Raw genomic sequence first — 20,637 nt, forward strand, 5'->3', positions numbered from 1 at the left:
TGTTCTTCCCCAAACCTCCCACTGTTTGCTTGGGAAAAACGATGATCTTCCAGGTAGCCTACCGAGACCATTAAACAGTATATGATACTCTATCTTCAAATTGTAAAGCAGCATTAAACATGTGTTCAGAATACTTGTTTATTAGTTTATTAGAAAGTTAATATAAATCCTGTTGCCAGAATAAATGACCTACATTAAGTCAAATTCAAATTCAAATTTTATTCAAATTTTATTTGTCACGTACACAGTCATACACAGTACGATATGTCGTGAAATGCTTGGACAACTGCTCGTGACCTAAAGAAAACAAAAAAGGAAAAGGCTATGAATAAGATAGGAAATAAATATGAAAAATTAAAAAGGGTAAATTTAACTAGGAAGGAATAAAATATAAATTAAGGTTAAAAATGAAATAACTGTACAACACAAATTAGAATGAAGGGTAAATTTAACTGGGAAGAATAAGATAAAATATATAAATTAAAGTTGAAAATAAAATAACTGTACAACAAAATACACAATATAGAACTATATAAGAATGTATGAAGAAATATAAATATAAATAAATATATACACAATAACAGCAGCTGTACAAGTATTAACCGGAAATGAAGAATATAGTGACCAGTGTTGTGCAATCCACATTATGTCTTGTGCAGTGCAAATATGCTTAAAGTGATTTAAGTGATGAAGTGAAAACAATGTCCAGAAAGTCCAGTGTGTGTGTAAGAACTGTATGTGTGGGTCAGTACTGTGTGGTGGTGTGATTGAGAGACCGTATCGCCTGCGGGAAGAAGCTCCTCCTCAGTCTCTCTGTGTTGGTCTTCAGGGAGCGGAATCGCTTTCCTGACCTCAACAGAGAGAACAGTCTGTTGTTGGGATGGCTGAGGTCCTTCACCATCTTCCTGGCCTTGGTCCAGCACCGCCTGCTGTAGATTGAGTGCAGGTCAGGGAGCTCGGAGCCAGAGGTGGGACCAAGTCATTGTTTTGCAAGTCTCAAGTAAGTCTCAAGTCTTTATCCTCAAGTCTCAAGTCAAGTCTCAAGTAATGTCAGGCAAGTCAGAGTCGAGTCTCAAGTCACTGGTGTAAAAGTCCGAGTCAAGTCACAAGTCTGAAATTTTGAATTTCAAGTCCTTTCGAGTCTTTAAAAAAAAAAGAAGAAAAAAGTATGTTGCAGTTATGCTAAATGTAAATATTAGACCATGTAATTTTAAAATCTGTGTTTTTCTCAACACATGACAAAATAGTGAACTTAGAAAATATACACAAATTGTGAAATTGCACCTCTTTAAAATGCAGCTCAATTAAACCTAGCTCCAAGAATAATTTTCACCGACAGTTCTGAGATAAGCTGCATGTTATTCTTGGATGCGGTTGTAGGACCGGTATTTGCCAAAAAGCGATTGCTCATATTTAAAGTGCTATAAGTAACTTGTTGGGCTATAATATGTTAAACATATGTCAAATGCATCCCTTATGGATGACATAAAGTCATCTTGAGCCACAAACAACATTCGTGTAACAAGATACAAGCCGCAATCAGTTTTTGGCAGCGACTTTTATATAACCTTTATTTATGCAGTAAAAAAAAATCTCATTAACATTAAAAATGTATTTTGTAAGAGTAAGTTGCCCAACAGGACAGCAGAAATGGCAGCAAATATTACAATAGTTCTGTAAAAATATTTTAAGTGGGGATAAAGGACTGGATTGGTTATAATGTAAGTACAAGTTGTAAAGATACTTAAAAAACAGATAATTTTTTAATTCTTTATGTAACCCCTTTGTATCCCCTGTTCACCGAAGTCTATTTACGAACATACGTAAAGATATTACACATAAAAAATACACAGAAACACTGGAAATCAGTTTTTGGCAGACAATCACTTTTTGGCACAACACCGGCTTTAAAATCGCATGACAAAAATATCATACACATAAAAAAAAACTGTATCACCAACGTAGCCTGGACAACATTTGCTAGTTAGATGAAGTCAGCTATCTCATCGTAGCATATTTATATGCATATTTATAATCATACGGTTCTTGGAGTGAGTGCATACACTCATGAAGTTTAGTAACTTCAGGTCACTGCAACAAGCCCAGGTACAGTTTACCGACGGATGGGTGCAGGACCTTGAAATGCACCGTGTAGAACGAAAGACCATCGTACGTATCATAAGTTTACCAGTCTCACAAATCGTCGTCATAAATACACATTCGTTATCCGTTTATTAATAGGACCTTTGAGCTTAACGGTAATTAATTAGTAGTGGAAATAATTTCTGGTACGCCTTACAGAAATGTAGCAGTGACAATAATACTGTATGCTGTAATCGTACTGGACAATTAGTGATACAAAACAACTGTTTTATCCTGTGAATAAAAGTATATGTTTTTGTCAATGTACCATAATAACAGAAGCGAAACGCAATATTGTGTCAGGACAATTCACTATTTATGCACAATAAACACAATAAACAAAGGAGCATAGCGCGGCAATTTCTGTTCAGCGCCAGACTTGCTTGTAACCTATATCACCAATTATGTTATGAAAATAACGTATTAACTACAACAGCAGACTGACCTTTGTGTAAATGCTTGGAGCAGACTAACCTGTGAGCTGGAGGGTTCTGGGACGTTATATTTGATCTTTGAATGGCTGCAATCCAGGCCATCCGTCGCGTCTTTGTTACTTCGGAAACATGGCTCGAACAATTTCTCTTCAACGACGTAATCCGATAACAACCGATCTCTTTACCCGTCGGCTTCCCGTGGCTGTCATGCGACCGGCTATTGCAGTTAATAATACAACGGCTTGTTGACATTTTTTGTGTTTCTTTTTATCGCTGTGTGACTGATTTTAATTGAAAGCCTGCGTGCGCTAGTACCTCTTGCCACGAGTTCCCAGAATCCTTTGCGGTTCTACCCGTGAATGACGTCACATTTTCAATCTCTATATAATATGCATGTTAAATTTTATATTTGGGGTAAAATATCAAGTCTTTTCAAGTAAACCGGTTCAAGTCCAATTCAAGTCCCAAGTCATTGGTGTAAAAGTCCAAGTCAAGTCACAAGTCTTAGAACATTTTTTCAAGTCAAGTCTAAAGTCATAAAATTAATGACTCGAGTCTGACTCGAGTCCAAGTCATGTGACTCGAGTCCACACCTCTGCTTGGAGCGGATGGTGCGCTCAGCTGACCGCACAACCCTCTGTAGAGCTCGTCTGTCCTGCATGGTGCTGTTCCCGAACCAGGTTAAGATGTTTCCCGTCAGGATGCTCTCTATGGTGCACGAGTAAAAGTTCCTGAGCACCTTGGAGGGCAGTTGGAAGTCTCTCAAGCGTCTGAGGTGGTGGAGACGCTGACAGGCCTTTTTCACCACAGTGTTGATGTGACAGGACCATGACAGGTCCTGCGTGATGTGAACTCCGAGGTATTTGAAGCTGTCCACTCTCTCCACTGGGCACTCGTTGATGACGGGGGTCTGGTAGTTCCTCTCCTGCTTAGTGCTGAAGTCCACTATCAGCTCCTTTGTCTTACTGACGTTTAGAAGGAGGTTGTTCCTCTGGCACCAGTTCTCCAGATTCCTAATCTCCTTCAGGTAGGCCGTCTCGTTGTTATCAGAGATCAGGCCCACCACGACGGTGTCGTCAGCAAACTTGATGATGGTGGTGGAGCTGGTAGTGGCCACACAGTCATATGTGTACAAAGAGTACAGCAGGGGGCTCAGAACACACCCCTGGGGGGCTCCAGTGCTGAGAGTGGTGGAGGCTGAGACATGTCCGCCCATCCTTACTGCCTGTGGTCTGCCAGTTAGGAAGTTGGAGATCCACTGACACATAGATGAGCTGAGTCCCAGATGCTCCAGCTTGGTGGTGAGTGTGGAGGGAATTATGGTGTTAAATGCAGAGCTGTAGTCTATGAAGAGCATTTTAACATAATTCCCCCTTCTAGTGTCCAAGTGAGTGAGTGATGTGTGGAGGAGATGAGAGATGGCATCGTCTGTGGAACAATTTGGACGGTAAGCGAACTGTAGTGGGTCCAGTGTGTCTGGTAGTGAAGAAATGATGAAGTCTCTGACCAGGCGTTCAAAGCACTTCATCACTACTGAGGTGAGGGCTACAGGGCGATAGTCATTGAGAGAAGCAGGGTGGGGTTTCTTCGGGACAGGAACAATGATGGACTCTTTGAAGCATGTGGGGATCACCGACTGAGATAAAGAGATGTTGAATATCTCAGTGAACACAGGAGCTAGCTGGTATGCGCAGTCTCTGAGGATACGACCTGGGATGCCGTCTGGTCCTGCTGCTTTCCTGGTGTTCACTCTCTTGAAGGCTCTCTTTACTTCATGCTCGGAGATGACGAGCACGTTTCCGGTGCTGGCAGTATCTTCCTGTCTGCAGCCGTTAGCGCCGCTAACACTAGCATCGTTGGAGTCCTTAGCTGCAGCCTCGAAGCGAGCATAGAAAGTGTTCAGCTCGTCTGCCAGAGTCACGGCCGCGTTCGTCATACCGGTTGTTGGTGCTTTATAGTCCGTTATTGTCCTTAGTCCCCGCCACAGGCTCCTAGAGTCACTCTGTTGGAGTTGTGACTCTAGTTTCCTCCCGTAGCGCTGCTTTGCCTCTTTCACCGCCCTCCGCACGTTATATGACGCGGCTTTGTACGGGTCCATGTCCCCCGTCATGAGTCCCGTGTTGTAGGCAGCGGTGCGGGATCTCAGAGCGTCGCGGATGGTTTTATCCACCCACGGCTTCTGGTTGGGAAACGTTGTGATAGTCTTTGTCTCCACGGTATCATCCGCTAGTTTCCCGATGAATCCCACAACCGCTTCCGTAAACACGTTGACGTCATCGTCGGAGCTGTTTCTGAACATGTCCCAGTCTGCGTCGTCGAGTGCGTCCTGTAACGCGGCCACCGATTGATCCGTCCAGCGCGCGACCTTCCTCTGAACCGGAACTTCCTGTTTCAGCCTTTGTTTGTATTTTGGCATGAGGAAGATGGCGGCGTGATCAGATTTGCCAAACGGGGGGCGGGATTGTGCCTTGTAGCCGTCCTTGACCGTAGTGTAGCAGTGGTCCAGTGTCCTTTCACCCCTGGTGGGGCAGGTGATGTGTTGATAAAAGTTCGGCGCTGCGCGTTTGAGGTTGGCGCTATTAAAGTCCCCCGTCACAATAAGCGCAGCGTCCCGGTGTTGTGTCTGGTGCTGTGTGAGTGCCTCATGCAGCTCGCATAAGGCGGTGACCGTGTCCGCTTGTGGTGGAATATAAACGGCACTTACAATGACCGATGTAAATTCCCGAGGTAGATAAAAAGGACGACACATGATGGACAGTAGTTCCAGATTTGGTGTGCAGGAGCGTGTGAGAGGAACAACGTTCGCACTGTTGCACCAGTTGTTGTTCACCATTAAACACACGCCGCCTCCCCTTGACTTCCCCGAGTCTCGTGTCCTGTCCATGCGGTGAACCGAGAAGAACTCGGCCGGCTGGATGGCGTGGTCCGGCACCGCTGGGTTCAGCCATGTCTCGGTGAAGCAGAGGAGATTGCAGTCCCGAATGTCTCTCTGGAACTTTGCATGAGAGCTTTCCACTCTGCATTTTTCCTCTGAACATTCAGGACCTGGAAACGATACTCAGCCGTTTTCTGAGTATCAGAGTCGTTGAACTTCAAATGGACCCAAACACAAATATTTTTGTAGCTCCAACGTACATCAGTGATCTTCTTGGTTCTTATCACCCCAGCAGGTCCCTGAGGTCTTGTGACCAGGGGTTGCTGGTTGTCCAGCATACAAGGTTAAAAACAAAAGGTGACAGAGCGTCAGCGGCTCCCAGACTCTGGAACTCGCTCCCTTTGAGTTTGAGATCTGTGGACTCAGTCGTGTCTTTTAAAAAGCAGTTAAAAACGTATCTGTTTAAACTCGCTTTTGGTTGATTTTGTTTTGTTTTAGATTTTGATGTCTGTTTTCTGCCTCTGTAAAGCACTTTGTGATTTTATCTTGAAAGGTGCTATATAAATAACATTTTACTTTACTTATTAAAAACCTCCACCTGGCACATGATTGTATAAAGTGGAATTCAAAAATACTGGCGACCACCAGTGCTTCCCTCAGCCTTCTAGACAACATGGTATCAATTTGCTACGTGTTCTTGTTTTCAAGTTATCACATTGACAAGAATTCGTGACCTGTGACGTTGAAGTCATGGACACCTACGCTCACAAACGTAGGTGTCCATGACACCCACCCCCCCGAACGTTGTCGAGGTGGTGACAATGACCCATCAGCCTCATATTGCCCATCAACACTCCCTCAACATGAAACTACATCAGGTTTCCTAATCATTGCCATTATTCCACTGTTTATAACGATCCAAAGATCATGGACCCTGCAGACAGCTCGTCTTGGTCTGCAACTCCTTACTTTCCAGAATCTCTAAAACAGACAATTTTACTTGCTGGAAAAAATTACTGAAAAAAATGGATAAAATAAACATGATATCTTTTCAACTAAAACAATAAAAAACTAGATATTCCAAAGTGCAACTATGACTATGGACTCATTAAAAAACAGCTACCTTGGCAGTGTGCTGCTGCTGAAGGTCATCATGTTGTCACGGTTGCCTAACGGACTGGACGGACTTATCACCTCCACTTCAGCACTGGCTCTCTTCATATTGGTCATAGACGGCTCTCGACAGGAGGCGCTACGCGTTAGCATGGGTCCTGTTTGCTCTGGGACTAAGGGGTGGGAAGAAGTCCTTGTAATAATAGGTTCTGGTTGGCTGGGACCCAGTGTGTGGTGGCCTATCAGAAGACAACAAAGCCAAGGCAAACATTAATAACAGGTTAGAAAGGGTGAAGCCACAGAAGTGTCAGTGTGTCATAGCCAGCAGCTCCTCTGTTTCAGCTCTATGGGAAACAAACACCGGCTCTCAGGGTTTGTGACCACACTAAACACTTTCATGTCGAGGTTATGGTCTCATTCGCCAGTTTCAGGTCATGCTGAAAACGAAGTGATGTTCAGTGTGTAAGTTATGATTCCCTTTAGAGCAGGTGAAACCAGTCTATGCTTATTGGTTCTTGACTTTTCATTCACAAATCACGAGCCGATGATTTTCAAAGTTTGATACGACATCTGGTTTAAAAATAGCTAAGATCATGAAAATGTTCATAGCTTCATAAGCGCACATAACCAACCAACAGGTGACATCACGGTGTTCAGGTAAGTATTTCATAGACATCTTGATGCACGCTCAGTCATCCAGGTAAGAAAATCTCCAAAAGCTGATTCTGTTCATCTGGACGTTTTCAGTGGGAAACGTTTCGTCATCATCAGCTGACGTCTTCAGTCTCAGCTGACTGCAGGTTTCAATCTTATAATCAGCACATTTACATAATGACTGAAACCAGCCCACTGAAGGAACAATGGGCTGGGAGGTCAGTTCATTGATCTTAATTATGCAAATTCTCATGACCATTGATCAACAACCATTGATCAACAACCACTGATCAATAACCATGAGTCCCATTCACAGAGAGTTGGGGAATGGCTGCAATCACAGCATTGGAAGATGGTGACAGATGTACCCTTAGGCCCCTCCTCCATTCAGAGATGGTCTTTCCCTTTTCACGTAAACGGCCTCCTTGACTCCGCCCTCAAACCAGCGTTCCTCCCTGTCCAGGATGTTACATCCTCATCATTGAAAGAGTGTCCACTGGCCTGTAGGTGTAGATAGACTGCAGAGTCCTGGCCTGACGAGGTGGCTCTGCTGTGTTGTAGCCAGAGGTTGTTTGGTTTCCCCGATGTATAAATCCTGGCATAAGTCCCTCATCTGGGACTCTCCTCAGCTCTTTCTGGGACAGTGGCGCGGCTGCCCCTCTGTTGGTCTTCCTTGGTCTCTTGTGTTCTGGGGGCCTCTGGATGTCTGGAGTTTTGATCTCCTCCACACCTGCTTCATGCCCTGGAGGACGGGGCTGTGGCCCCCCCACACCCTCTAGCAGATCATTACATGAAGGAACCTTTTAAAAACAAGCACGTCCATGCTCACAGGTGTACACACGGGTGATCACACCCACAAACTACACCCTTTTTGGCTCCTACCTCAAAGCACACTGTGTTCTGTTGATCTTATGTGCTGCACAATAATGTTTAATATTTAGTATTTACTGTCATATTCCCATATATCATTGTGATGTTGTTTATTCTATTACTCTTGTTTTCTTCTGCTCGTTTTCTTTTTTCTTTCTCAGCAGGTGATCCAGGTGATTGATAGATGCATTTTTTGTCTGCTTATTTTGTTGGTTTTTGTTTTTTTGCCATTTATCCCCGTCCCTCTTCTCCACTGTTTTTCCCCTCTTCCTTTCTCCCTTTTCTTTTCCTCATTCAAGTCTGTCCCGTATCTAGCAAGTGAAAATAAAAAAATAAATAAAATAAACAATAAAAGGTGAATCAAATAGACCATTACGGCAAGGCTGGGATGGTCCATTTGGTAAAGTAAATCCGTTGAGCATCTTTCTTTGCCTTTAGACAACAATTCTGATGCAAAAGAACCAAACGGGACAGGCGAAAGAAAAAAAAAAATCCTGGCAGTCCTCCTACACTTAACAGCGTACACTCTGTTACTCTGTTTGTGTCCGGGGACCCGATCCTTGGGGTGGACCCGTTTTTGGCGCAGAGTGTTTTGGGGTTTAAAAGCCACAGAGACGCGGTGTTTAGAGAAAATGCGTCTCTGCTGTTCCAATATTCCTAACATGTACGGGATCACTACAGGTTTTCTCTTAGGCAGCGGTTGTCCTTCTCTCCTGGATCAGCTGGAGCTTTCTTTTGGAGCCTTCCAAGCTTTGACAAAAGTCCAGCTGGGGTAACCACACTTACTCAGGGCCTTCTTGATGTTCTTCTGCCTCCCTGGCTGCTGTGTCAGTGGGGATGGTGTTCACTCTGTGTTGTAGCGTCCTGATGACACCCAGTTTGTGCTCCAGTGGATGATGAGAGTCAAATGTTGAATACTGATCTGTTTGTGTAAGTTTACGGTACACTTTTAGATGTCCCCCATTACTGATGGAAATCTCACAGTCTAAGAGTGGAAGGTTAGCCTTCTTAGACTGTGGCAGAGTAACAGAGTGTACGCTGTTAAGTGCAGGAGGATTGGCAGGATTTATACATCGGGGAAACCAAACAACCTCTGGCGAAGAGGACGGCACAACACAGCAGAGCCACCTCGTCAGGCCAGGACTCTGTTTACACCTACAGGCCAGTGGACACTCTTTCAACGATAAGGATGTAACATCCTGGACAGGGAAGGTTAAGGAACTGACCTCCCAGCCTATTGTTCCTTCACTGAGCTGGTTTCAGTCATTATGCAGATGTCCTGTTTATAAGATTGAAACCTGCAGTCAGCTGAGACTGAAGACGTCACTTGGACGAGTGACAAAACGTTTCTCCCACTGAAAACACTGCGTCCAGATGAACAGAATCAACTTTTGGAGATATTTCATAGACAGTTTATGACGTTGAGCTCAAGTGCAAACAGATCAGCTGATCTCAGTGCCAGCCCACATCAGCTGATAATGGGCTGGGCGTGGCCACAGTTGCTGCACATCTTCCAATCCACCGTGCTTTATTTCATATTTGTAATAGCCCATATGGAAAAGAAATAGTAAAAACTTATAAAAGACTTGCATCAGATGTGGCCTACTTCATATAGTGAATCATATCAGGCTTATATGATTTACTCATGAAAGTGGCCACTTTCTCATTACTTTCATATATTGTTTTAGGAAGTATCCAAAACATACAAGTTTCATTTATATAGATCTGTTTTCACTCTTGTATGCTTTTCATACAAGTTTCACACAAGACAGATACAAACTTTATAAGATTTATATAAATCTTTTCCATATGGGAGACCAAGGCTGCAGGGGGCTTCCCATGAAGTATTTCTTCTTCACTATCTGCTTTTACATAACTCTGCATGTAATCCTTACTTATTATTCATCTCTGGCTTTCTTCCAAAGTGTGTATTTAATCCTGTCTTCCTCCCATCACCCCAACCAGGCCGCCCCCCCTGAGCCTGCTTCTGCTGGAGGTTTCTTCCTGTTAAAAGGGAGTTTTTCCTGCCCACTGTCTCCAAGTGCTTGCTCAAAAGTGGTAATTTAAATGTCTTGTTGTCGGGCCTGCCTTACAATATAAAGCGTCCTGAGGCGACTGTTGTTGTGACTTGAACTGAACTGAATTGAAATCATACCACTAAATATGAATTAGTGCAGTCGGTAACCACAGCAGTCCTTTCTGATTAGGAGCTCACTTACATTAGCCAGTCTTCATTATAAATGGCAGCACTCGAGATTCACATTTCAACACATGAATTATTAAAAAAAGATGAATATTTAAATTCGGAGGAGTCGACTGACTACAGTGGTCTTGAGAATACTACTTGACAACAACAGCTGTATCAAGAGACCTTTCAGCTGATCAACTTTAGGAATCGTGTGACATTTAAACATCACATTACCCACTTAATAAAATCTGACATTTAGTATTTTCATGCTCACTGGATATACACAACTCTTTTGCCTATAGTTATCAATCACAGCAAAATAATGAAGAAAATTAATCTCAATCAAGCAAAAATGCCAAAGATTTTCAAGTTCTAGCTTCTTGAAAGTCATACTGTGAGCTTTTCCATGAGTTATAAGTATTTTCACACTGGCCCAGGATCACACTTGTTAGGACTGGGCTGAACCCCGAGAGCCCCTCAGATCAAAAACAGTTGTTAAGAACATTCTTTCTGGAAACAATGTTACTAATCGACATGTCAGGATGATGTAACCTGTAATCTAAAGTAGCAGGCGTAGCTTTACCTTGGTGGCTGTTGCCAATTGCTGACTGGCTGACATTGGGCAAGGAGGAGAGGGGTGGCTCTCTCAGTATGGGGGCAGGTTGTGTACTCCCGGAGCAATCTTCACTAGGCTGGAAATTCCCCACGGCATACACACCCTGCATCCAAACACACTGACAGTAATGAGAAGCATGTAGCTAACACAGAACCTTTTGAATATTGAACCAACGAGATTTTCAGTCTGTATGTTTTAAATTAAAAAAATAGCAACATCAAAAAAAACAAAGATTAAGGTAAAAGTGATGTTTCTGTAACTAAATCGCTGGAAGATAATGTGTATTTTTACTATTTTGGGGACTGCACTGACATATGATTATCACCTGTTACTGACATGTATTTATCTTTTGTGTCACATCAATTTTGTAGCAAAACTCTTTAGACTGAGTTAGACTGAGGAAAAGATTGTTCTACCTGATGCCATAGGTTTAAATACCAAGAGCTCTGTGATCATCTCAAGTTCAAAGACACCTCAAGGCCATTACACACTTGTGAAAAATATTCTTCTGCTTCACTTAATCTTAATGCAGCTGTTCAGACCAACAAATCTGTGGGACGGATTTGCAGCATTTGATTTTTCAAACACTGGTTGTGATAAAGGCTGACCAGAGTTTGTTTTTGACTTTCCTCAGTCTCTTTAGTGATACGTGGATGGACAGGCATCCAAGGTTTCTCTGGCTCATCTGGTGATTGTTTGGCATGTTTATGGGGCAGCTGTTTTTTTTTCAGAGGCAACAAGTCTATTCCAAGACTCTCTCTCTCCTGCAGAGAAACCTCTGTCAAGGTTGCATGGCTGTTTCTGCCAAGAGCTGCCAGAAGAACCGCGCTGGATTCCTGCCACTTTCACCGCTCCGACGTGCCAGCGTTCCCCTTACCTGGATGTCTCAGTGTCACCAGCCTGCCTCAGTTTGCCTACTTACCAGCCTACTAACCTGTTCACCTGCTCAGCCAGCTGTCTGCTGTAAAAAGTGTGACAGGTAGGATTTATTGATTCACTCGATAACTCCACTTATTAACTTGGCAATTTAAAATGTCAAGTTTTCCCTCTCCCCTCCGATCCCTCATGTGCTACCAGCCTATAAGTACTTTCCTGTGTCGTCAAATTGCACGGTAAATAACCTTCATCACTGCATTGTGAGTTTGGGTTGTTTTGAGTTTGTCTGCCCTTTTGGGTCTGCTTGACATAATCGCATATGTGCAGATGAGATTTCCCTGATTGGATTAAACAGATCGAGCTAATTAGACCACTCCGTTTGGCAACAACTGCACTAGTAGCTCAAAACACCAATACTGAATATACAAATAGTAAAATAACACCATTTTACATCAGACACACTGGACTCTGGTCAGGATCAATTGGCTCTCTGAAAGGATTTCTCTTGCTCTTCAGATGTGGTCACAACTCTGCTAACAACAGCTCAAAATTCCCCAAATGCTCACAGAGAAGGTCAAAGCGTATGACTCTTACTCTAGCAAAACACCAAATGTATCAGATCAGTGTGTACATTTTAGACAGCTGACAGCAGAACTATACATAGGTCAAAGCCAAAAAATCCCTGCTGGTGATGTGAACTGCACCACCAGGCTGACTGGTGCCAGTTAAAAGTCTTGTGTAAAATGGGCTTGGTGTAGCCAAACACTTTTAAACTGTGTAGGCACTTCAGTGCACTTATAGGCACCTCCAGACTTTCCCCTTGAAACCATTTATGAATGCTCAGCCACTCCTGATAGGCTGATATGTCCCGACAACAGCTATCAGACTACCATCTCAGCCAACCTGGGGGGCCAGCAGCACTGAAAACCATGCTAGACATTGCGAGTCAAGTCATGTTAACAGTGCAGCCACAAACAGCAGTGACCACCATCTCCTCAGCAGCAGTACTTTGGTAATTAAACTGGCCATGGATCAAGATGCCATTAACCTGCTGGAGGCAAACAGCTAGAGTGGAAGTAGCATCAGTATGCAGATTTGCCACTCAACTACTACATGCAAGTAACACGCCCACTCTCATTTCAGCGCCTGAAGCAGTCCTTCCCAGCTTGTGCGGTATAGAGCCTCAGCGGAGATCTAGTTAGATCTAGCCCTGCCCCCCAGTTACAATGAGGGGCGGGGCTTTTAGTTGCTCTGCCCCTCGACTGTGGCGTTCCTTACCCCCTGACCTCAGAAATATTACTTCATTCCCTCATTTTAAGTCCACCCTCAAAACTCACCTGTTTAAAATTGCTTATGTTTAAACCTCTGCATGCTCTTAACTTTTATCTGTTACTCTTATTATTGTGTATATTCCCAGCTTTTCTGTTTTTATATATATATCTGTTTTATTTGCTGTACAGTGTCTTTGGGTGTTCTGAAAGGCACTATTTTTAAATAAAATGTATTATTATTATTATTATTATTATCCATCCATCCATCCATCCATTCGCTTCCGCTTATCCTTTTCAGGGTCGCGGGGGGCGCTGGAGCCTATCCCAGCTGTCATAGGGCGAGAGGCGGGGTACACCCTGGACAGGTCGCCAGTCTGTCGCAGGGCCAACACACAGGGACAGACAACCATTCACACTCACATTCACACCTAGTGGCAATTTGGATTATCCAATTAACCTATCCCCACAAGCTGCATGTCTTTGGACGGTGGGAGGAAGCCGGATTAATTATTATAATTATTATTATTATTATCTAGAAAAGACTGAGGCTTACCAAGCTGAGACTGAGAAGCTAGAGAAGGCAGGTGATTACAGTGAGGGAAGGTTAGACCCTCCAGTCTTGATTCATTCTTCATCATATGGTGATTCATAATGAGACAAATCAAGATGTGTTCAGCTGTTCATTGACATACAAAGGCCAAAACCTGGATGAACTGCTACTGCCAGACCCAACCTCAGTGCATCTCTCCTGGGTTCCTCCTGACGTTCAGGCGGGATTTTGTTGCTATGAGGAATATTGGGAATATCCCACCAGGTGAGATTGCTACCTGAAGACCAGCCACTATTATACTTTCTCTGGTGTGATATGAGAAGAATTCCTAACCTAAGGTGTAGGAGTGGGTGTTTGTCATTAAGTGTTCCCCATGTTATGCCCAGATGCTCTTTGGAGGAATGGGCTAGGAATGAGCCATCAGGGAGATGGTGATTGTGAGTCCTTCAAGAAGTACTGTGAATGTGTATATAGAGGCCAATGACGTCATCAACAAAATGAGGGAACTATTAATGGAGGAAGACTCGGAGCTATGTCAGCAGGACCTCAACGATTGGTTGACATAATCAAAGACGTCAACTAGAAAAATTGGCAAATGTGGAATTTTGATGTGTCATATTCTAAAACCACATAGTTATGTTTTGCATTTTCATGTGTTTGCATTTCCTTTTGTGCAATACTTTTGTAAATAGTCAACAGTGCAATAGACCTCAATACTTGAAATGTGCAATTCACTTGTATTTGTATTTTTTATTTTTTATTCCTATTTATTCTATTTATCCCCTTCGTATATTTTATTTATATTGTCTCTGTATTTATATATATGTGTGTGTGTGTGTGTGTATATATATATAATATTCTGTAACTCTGTAACTTCTGTCGGTGCTGTGCTTTTTTGGAAATCGAATTTCCCAGAGGAACCCACCCGAGGGATTAATAAAGTTCTATCTTATCTTATCTTATTTCTGCAATACACTACTGGAAAATATGGGCGTTTTATGTTCTCAGTCATCCAGGTGATGATGGTCTTAAGAGCTTTAAAAAGGGGCAAATGGACTTCTTTACATTTGTGAAGATGTTTCACCTCTCATCCAAAAGACTTCTTCAGTTCACAAAGGAGCCCTCTCAAGTCAGGCTTTTTGGAGGCTCCTTTTATCAAGCTGGTAAGACTGCTGACAGTCTTTGGTTCCATAGCCAATCTGTAGCTGCCACCGAGCCATTGGACGGTTTACTCTATTATAAATACTGTTATACACATTATACAATGAAGGCATCACGGACGAGCAAAGAAGGTCCACGTCCTGGCTAGTTGCAGCAGTAAATACCCCTTGATATACTCTACCTGATGCTCAGCAGATTAGCACCTTCAATGAACTAGTGAAGGCAACCACGTGGCACCTTCACGGGGTGGCTTTAAACACTGAAGAGACCTCGATAGTGGACGAATTCTGGGAATCAGAGGCCAGCATCTTGCAGTCTGCTTAATGAGACAGCTTTCCTGAAGAAATTGAGTGCAGGTGGGAGAACAGGTGGGAATCGGGTCCCTTAATCAAACTGCTTGATGACCTTGGACCAACAATATGATGAATCACTTCAGCTGATACGGGTGGGTGGTTGTCTATGGCACTGTCAAAGTCTGGAGGATGATTTCCCCTGTAGTCCTTGACTTGAGATGTGGTGGCAAAGCTGTTAATCAGACACGTGGAGTTTAATGTGAAACACCCTGGTGCAGAGGGCCTCTTTGCTGAACTGAGGACAAAGCTTTGGATCCTTTGTGGCTGTGAGGCTGCTAGAAGAGAACAGCACTCTTGTTCTGTTTGCCAAAGATGGAGAGCCCAACCAATCAGCCCAAAGACCCTGTATCCTGCTTGGCTCTGACTTCATATCTCAACAGAAATGTACTGTTTTGGACCACTGCAGGTTAAAGTTGGCCGTTGGCGTGAAAAACATTGAGGTCTGCTTTTCACATTTAGAAGGTGGTGACAGGAAGTTACAAGAAACTTTCAATCCCCCACAGACTTAGCTGTCGGAGCACCAAATACAATTGCACTGCAACCCACCAGAGCTCCTGAATTTGGAGGCCCCTTGGAGAGCAAAATCAGTACTTTGAGCACTGCCCTGACTGCAACCCTGGGCTCAGAAGTCATCAGCCACGAAGTGTTAATATTCCTGGTTGAGATTGAGGGCATTCCTAACATTACGCTTGACAGACCCAGATCCAGCCAGTTTGTGGCTGATGGGGCAGTCCGCGCCTTCAGCACCGTAGGCAGTACATCATGATTCAGGGCGGTTTAGACGTAAACACTGAAGGGCCTGTCAAGTGCTGTCTGACTGCTTCTGGACAGGGTTTCTGCACCACTATCTGGCGGCCCTGCAAACTTGGTTTAAGTGGCAGTGAGATACAGCCTCTCTTCAGCTGGATAATGTCATAATTGTCGATCCCCAATTAACCAGAGCTTCATGGCCTGATGGAAAGATTAGCGAGGTGTTTCCTGAAGCCTTTTTCACACTGCAGTGGTTGAAGTGGGGGACTGTACCTATGTTGGACAAGTGTCACCCAGACTTGGTACTGTAGCAGGTTTTTTGGCAGCTGCTCTGAAGATGTAGCAGGACATGCTATTTGCAGGCCAGGCCACAATAGACAGCGGCAGACTGCACCCAATGCAATTAAATCAGTTATAAGCAATAAAGCAACATGCTGCCAGTCTATTCTGTCTTGTGTTTGATCAGATTCCCAGTTGATTTACTCACTGTGTCCATGTATTATATCATTAATCCTGGTTTTTCCATAAAGACAATACTCGCTCTTGCTCCACACTGGCCAACTGACCGCCAGTGGTCACAGACCTGGTTCTTGTCATTGAAGCAACCATTTCAAAGGCAATGATATCGCAGGTTCACTGTGCATGGTTGTAATCATTTTGGCCATGCCACAGTCCCCACCCACTGTTTTCCCTAGTGAGAGAATAGCAGATTAACAAAAGCTAAAGATGCTAGTTGTGGACATGTGAACAGTAGAAGTTCACAACTGTTTCAGAAGCTGTCCTTTGCACATATATGGTACAGGAAGAACTTGTATGGGAGGGGGTTTCACAATAAAAGCTACCAGGTTGTGATTTTGGCACTTTGGTCATGTGTCTACTTGATCAGTTATTTCTACTCATCCCATTAACTGTTGAAGTATGTAGCTATGCAATGCATTCTGGAAACTTCTCCGTCCCTGTGCTTCTGTTACTGTTTTATAATTTGGTGGTGTGAATGATTTATACCTGTAACTGCCACAGGAGTCTGCTGACAAGAGAAAAAAATAAATAAAAACTGCCAGTCAGGTCTACTTTTATTTAAGAGCAGAATATGAATTTGCGTTATAATTTCCTTTCTCAGTACATCTATCATCTCTCCACACCGATCTCTTATCACAGCAACGAAAGAGCGCAGCCAACACTGTGACAGACAGCTTCACATGTTGTTGAAAACATTCTGCTAGAGTGGAACACCTGGAATACAAAAAGTATTTATTTGTGTGCTATCAACTCATCCTCACCCTGTCCTGCTAACCAGAACCAGTGCAGCAGCCAAACAACAGGATGCTTCAGCCTCAATGAGTTTTTTCTTTTTATTCTGATCTAAATATTTCTAAAACAGCCCAGAGGAGTCCGGACTGCAGCGAGCCTACAAGAAGATCCAAGTGACAAGTAAAAAATAAAAACTTAATCGCAGAGATGCTATTCCAGTGAAACACTTTAAATGGAGAATCATCTGATGGTGGACAGTTGTTCTGCAGCAAAACCTCAAAGATTCTTCTTGCACAAAAGTGTAGGCAGTGTGTGTGTTTGTGTGTGTGTGTCTGGGTGTTTGTGGGCTGCAGGGTGATGGTGTGTGGGTGCAAGTATCCAACAGTTTCTGCACTACAGTTGAGCAGAAAGATTTCTTTCCAGCCCCTGAAGCTGTTTGGAGCCACATGTCCTAAAGCAGCTATATTACCTCGAAACGATCTTCATCAAACACAAAACTAAAAATCTAGAAAGAAGAACAATCTGACTCTGTGTGCTTTTATCGCTGTAACTGCTGGCCCTCTGAAGCTGGTGTGAGATGACTACAGTAGCATATAGTGTAATGTGCTATGTTATTCTTTCAAATATTGCTTTCGTGTTTCATCGTGATGTATGTAACTGTAACTTTTACCAGGTAAACAGCAATGGCAGCTCCCAGCACCCACCCACAGTATACATCAACAGGGTGGTTTCTAAACTGGATGATCCTGGTTAACCCAGACAGGATGGCCAGCATGACGAAGGAGAACACTAGGAGAGGCTTCAGCAGCTTGGCTGAGTCAGTCAACACCGTGTTGAAGTACATCTGAAACACACAAACTCACGTTAACAAATGTTTGTTTAACAGGCCTCATTCAAACCTGCTATTAATGTGTATTAAGTAACATGTGTGACTGCAAGAAATTCAAGATGGCGCCGAGTATGGCAGCCTCGTCGCGAGCTCCCCCAAGCAACGGCTTTCTTCTGTGTTTAATTTTACTTTTCCTTTATTTTTTCACGAGCAGCACTTGTCTCCTTGTGTACGACCGACAAACCTTACTGGACATAAAAGACGGTCTTTCTTATAACTTTCCGGAGTTCAAGTTTTGCAACACGGACGCTCCGTTTGCAGACCCCCCATTCATCTCACCTGAGACGCCTTTGTTCTCTGGCCCTGGAGGCCGCAAACGCCGACGCAGAGGGAGAAGACCTGGCGTTCTGGTTCGACTGAGACGGCGCACTTACAGACCACCGTTACCCAGTTTATTACTGGCTAATATGCAGTCTCTGGAGAACAAGCTGTGCGAGCTTCGGGCACGGATCTCATTCCAGCGAGAGATGCGGGACTGCTGCGTGATCTGCCTCACAGAAACCTGGCTATCGGACAAAGTACCGGACTCCGCAATACAACTGCCGGGGTTCTCTGTGCACCGCGCGGACAGGTCACAGGATCTTACTGGGAAAAGCAGAGGCGGTGGTGTGTGTTTCATGATCAACAACAGCTGGTGTGATTATGCGAACGTGCACCCGGTCAAATCCTTCTGCTCACCGGACCTGGAGTACCTGATGATTAAGTGCCGGCCATTCTGGCTACCGAGGGAATTTACAGCAGTGATTATTACGGCTGTTTACATACCCCCACAAGCCGACACTGACCGTGCACTCAGGGAACTGTACAGCGCGATCAGCAGTGAGGAAACCGCACACCCAGAGGCAGCGTTTATCACAGCCGGAGACTTTAATAAGGGAAACCTGAAGAAAGTCTCACCAAAACTCCACCAACACATCCTTTTCAACACACGTGGAGACCGGCTACTCGACCACTGCTACACCGCTTTCCGGGATGCGTACAAAGCCCTCCCCCGCGCCCCATTCGGCCAATCAGATCACTGCTCTATCCTGCTCCTGCCCGCCTACAGGCAGAAGCTGAAACAGGAAGCTCCAACCCGGAGGGCGGTGCACTGTTGGACGGACCAATCGGAGTCTGCGCTGCGGGACTGTTTTGATCACGCGGACTGGGAAATGTTTCACGTGGCCGCCAGAGACATTGATGAATACACAGACTCAGTCTGCGGATTTATCAGGAAATGCGTGGAAGATGTCGTCCCATCCAGAACAGTTAAATCCTTCCCAAATCAAAAACCCTGGATTAACGGAGATGTTCGCGCGGCACTGGCGGCACGGAACACCGCCTTTGCCTCCGCGAACACATCGGACTACAAACACGCACATTACCAACTCCGGAAGACGATCAAAGCAGCCAAACGTGAGTACAGGGACAGGGTGGAGCAACAGTTTGACAACCCTCGGAGTATGTGGCAGGGACTAAACACGATCACAGACTTTAGAGGGAAACCCAGCACACCGCAGACCACGGCCTCTCTGTGTGAGGATCTAAACGTATTCTACGCTAGATTCGACGCAGCGAACACCATGAGACCGGACAGTGTGCGCACCGCGGATGATGTCAGTGCGCACACTGTGTCTGAGGAGGATGTGCGGAAGTGCTTCAGGAAGGTGAACGCACGCAAAGCTACTGGTCCGGACGGGATTCCCGGCCGCGTCCTCAAGTCATGCGCGGCTCAGCTGGCTGGAGTGTTCACGCACATCTTCAACCTTTCCCTCTCTCTGTCTGTAGTCCCAGCCTGCTTCAAAATGGCCACCATCGTCCCTGTACCCAAATCCTCCACCATCTCCTCATTGAACGACTGGCGACCTGTAGCCCTGACCCCCATCGTCAGCAAATGCTTCGAGAAGCTGGTCAGGGACTTCATCTGCTCTGCACTACCCGACTCACTGGACCCTCTACAGTTTGCATACCGCCACAACAGGTCCACTGATGATGCCATAGCCCTGACACTACACACTGCCCTGTCACACCTGGAGAAGAGAGACACGTATGTGAGAATGCTGTTTGTAGATTACAGCTCAGCATTCAATACCATCGTTCCCTCGAAGCTGGACAGGAAACTGCAGGATCTAGGACTGAGCAGCTCCCTCTGCAGCTGGATCCTTAGCTTCCTGTCTGACAGACGCCAGGTGGTCAGACTGGGGAGCATCACCTCATCCCCCATCACACTGAACACTGGTGCTCCACAGGGGTGTGTACTGAGCCCTCTCCTGTACTCACTCTACACCTACGACTGCACAGCCACTAACAGCTCCAACATCATTGTGAAGTTTGTGGACGACACTACAGTGGTGGGTCTTATCACCAACGGTGATGAGACGGCTTACAGGGAGGAGGTCAGCGCCCTGACCCACTGGTGTCAAGACAACCATCTCACCCTCAACGTCGCAAAGACAAAGGAGTTGATAGTGGACTTCCGGAGGTGCAGAGAAGTACACACCCCCATCACCATCAACGGCGCTGCTGTGGAGAGTGTGAGCAGCTTCCGGTTCCTTGGAGTACATCTGGCTGAGGATCTTACGTGGTCAGTACACACAAACAAAACAGTGAAGAAGGCGCAGCAGCGCCTCTTCTTTCTCAGGAGACTGAAAAGATTCGGCATGAG

General features: G+C 44.7%; 1 protein-coding gene across 3 annotated transcripts in view; it reads right to left on the reverse strand.

The window, feature by feature from the left end:
* Positions 1–20,637, reverse strand: part of LOC309693618 (phospholipid phosphatase-related protein type 4-like) — an 80,094-nt gene that overhangs the window by 10,164 nt on the left and 49,293 nt on the right. For all 3 annotated transcript variants that reach the window (XM_082513019.1, XM_082513018.1, XM_082513020.1), the window contains 3 exons: positions 17,775–17,948; positions 10,860–10,995; positions 6,575–6,803 (listed from right to left, as the gene is read on the reverse strand). In XM_082513019.1, coding sequence (XP_082369145.1) covers positions 6,575–6,803; positions 10,860–10,995; positions 17,775–17,948 — 539 coding nt within the window. The remainder of the gene's footprint in view (positions 1–6,574; positions 6,804–10,859; positions 10,996–17,774; positions 17,949–20,637) is intronic.

This window comes from Aulonocara stuartgranti (genome assembly GCF_965226115.1).
Source record: "Aulonocara stuartgranti genome assembly, chromosome: 18".
NCBI lineage: Eukaryota > Metazoa > Chordata > Actinopteri > Cichliformes > Cichlidae > Aulonocara > Aulonocara stuartgranti.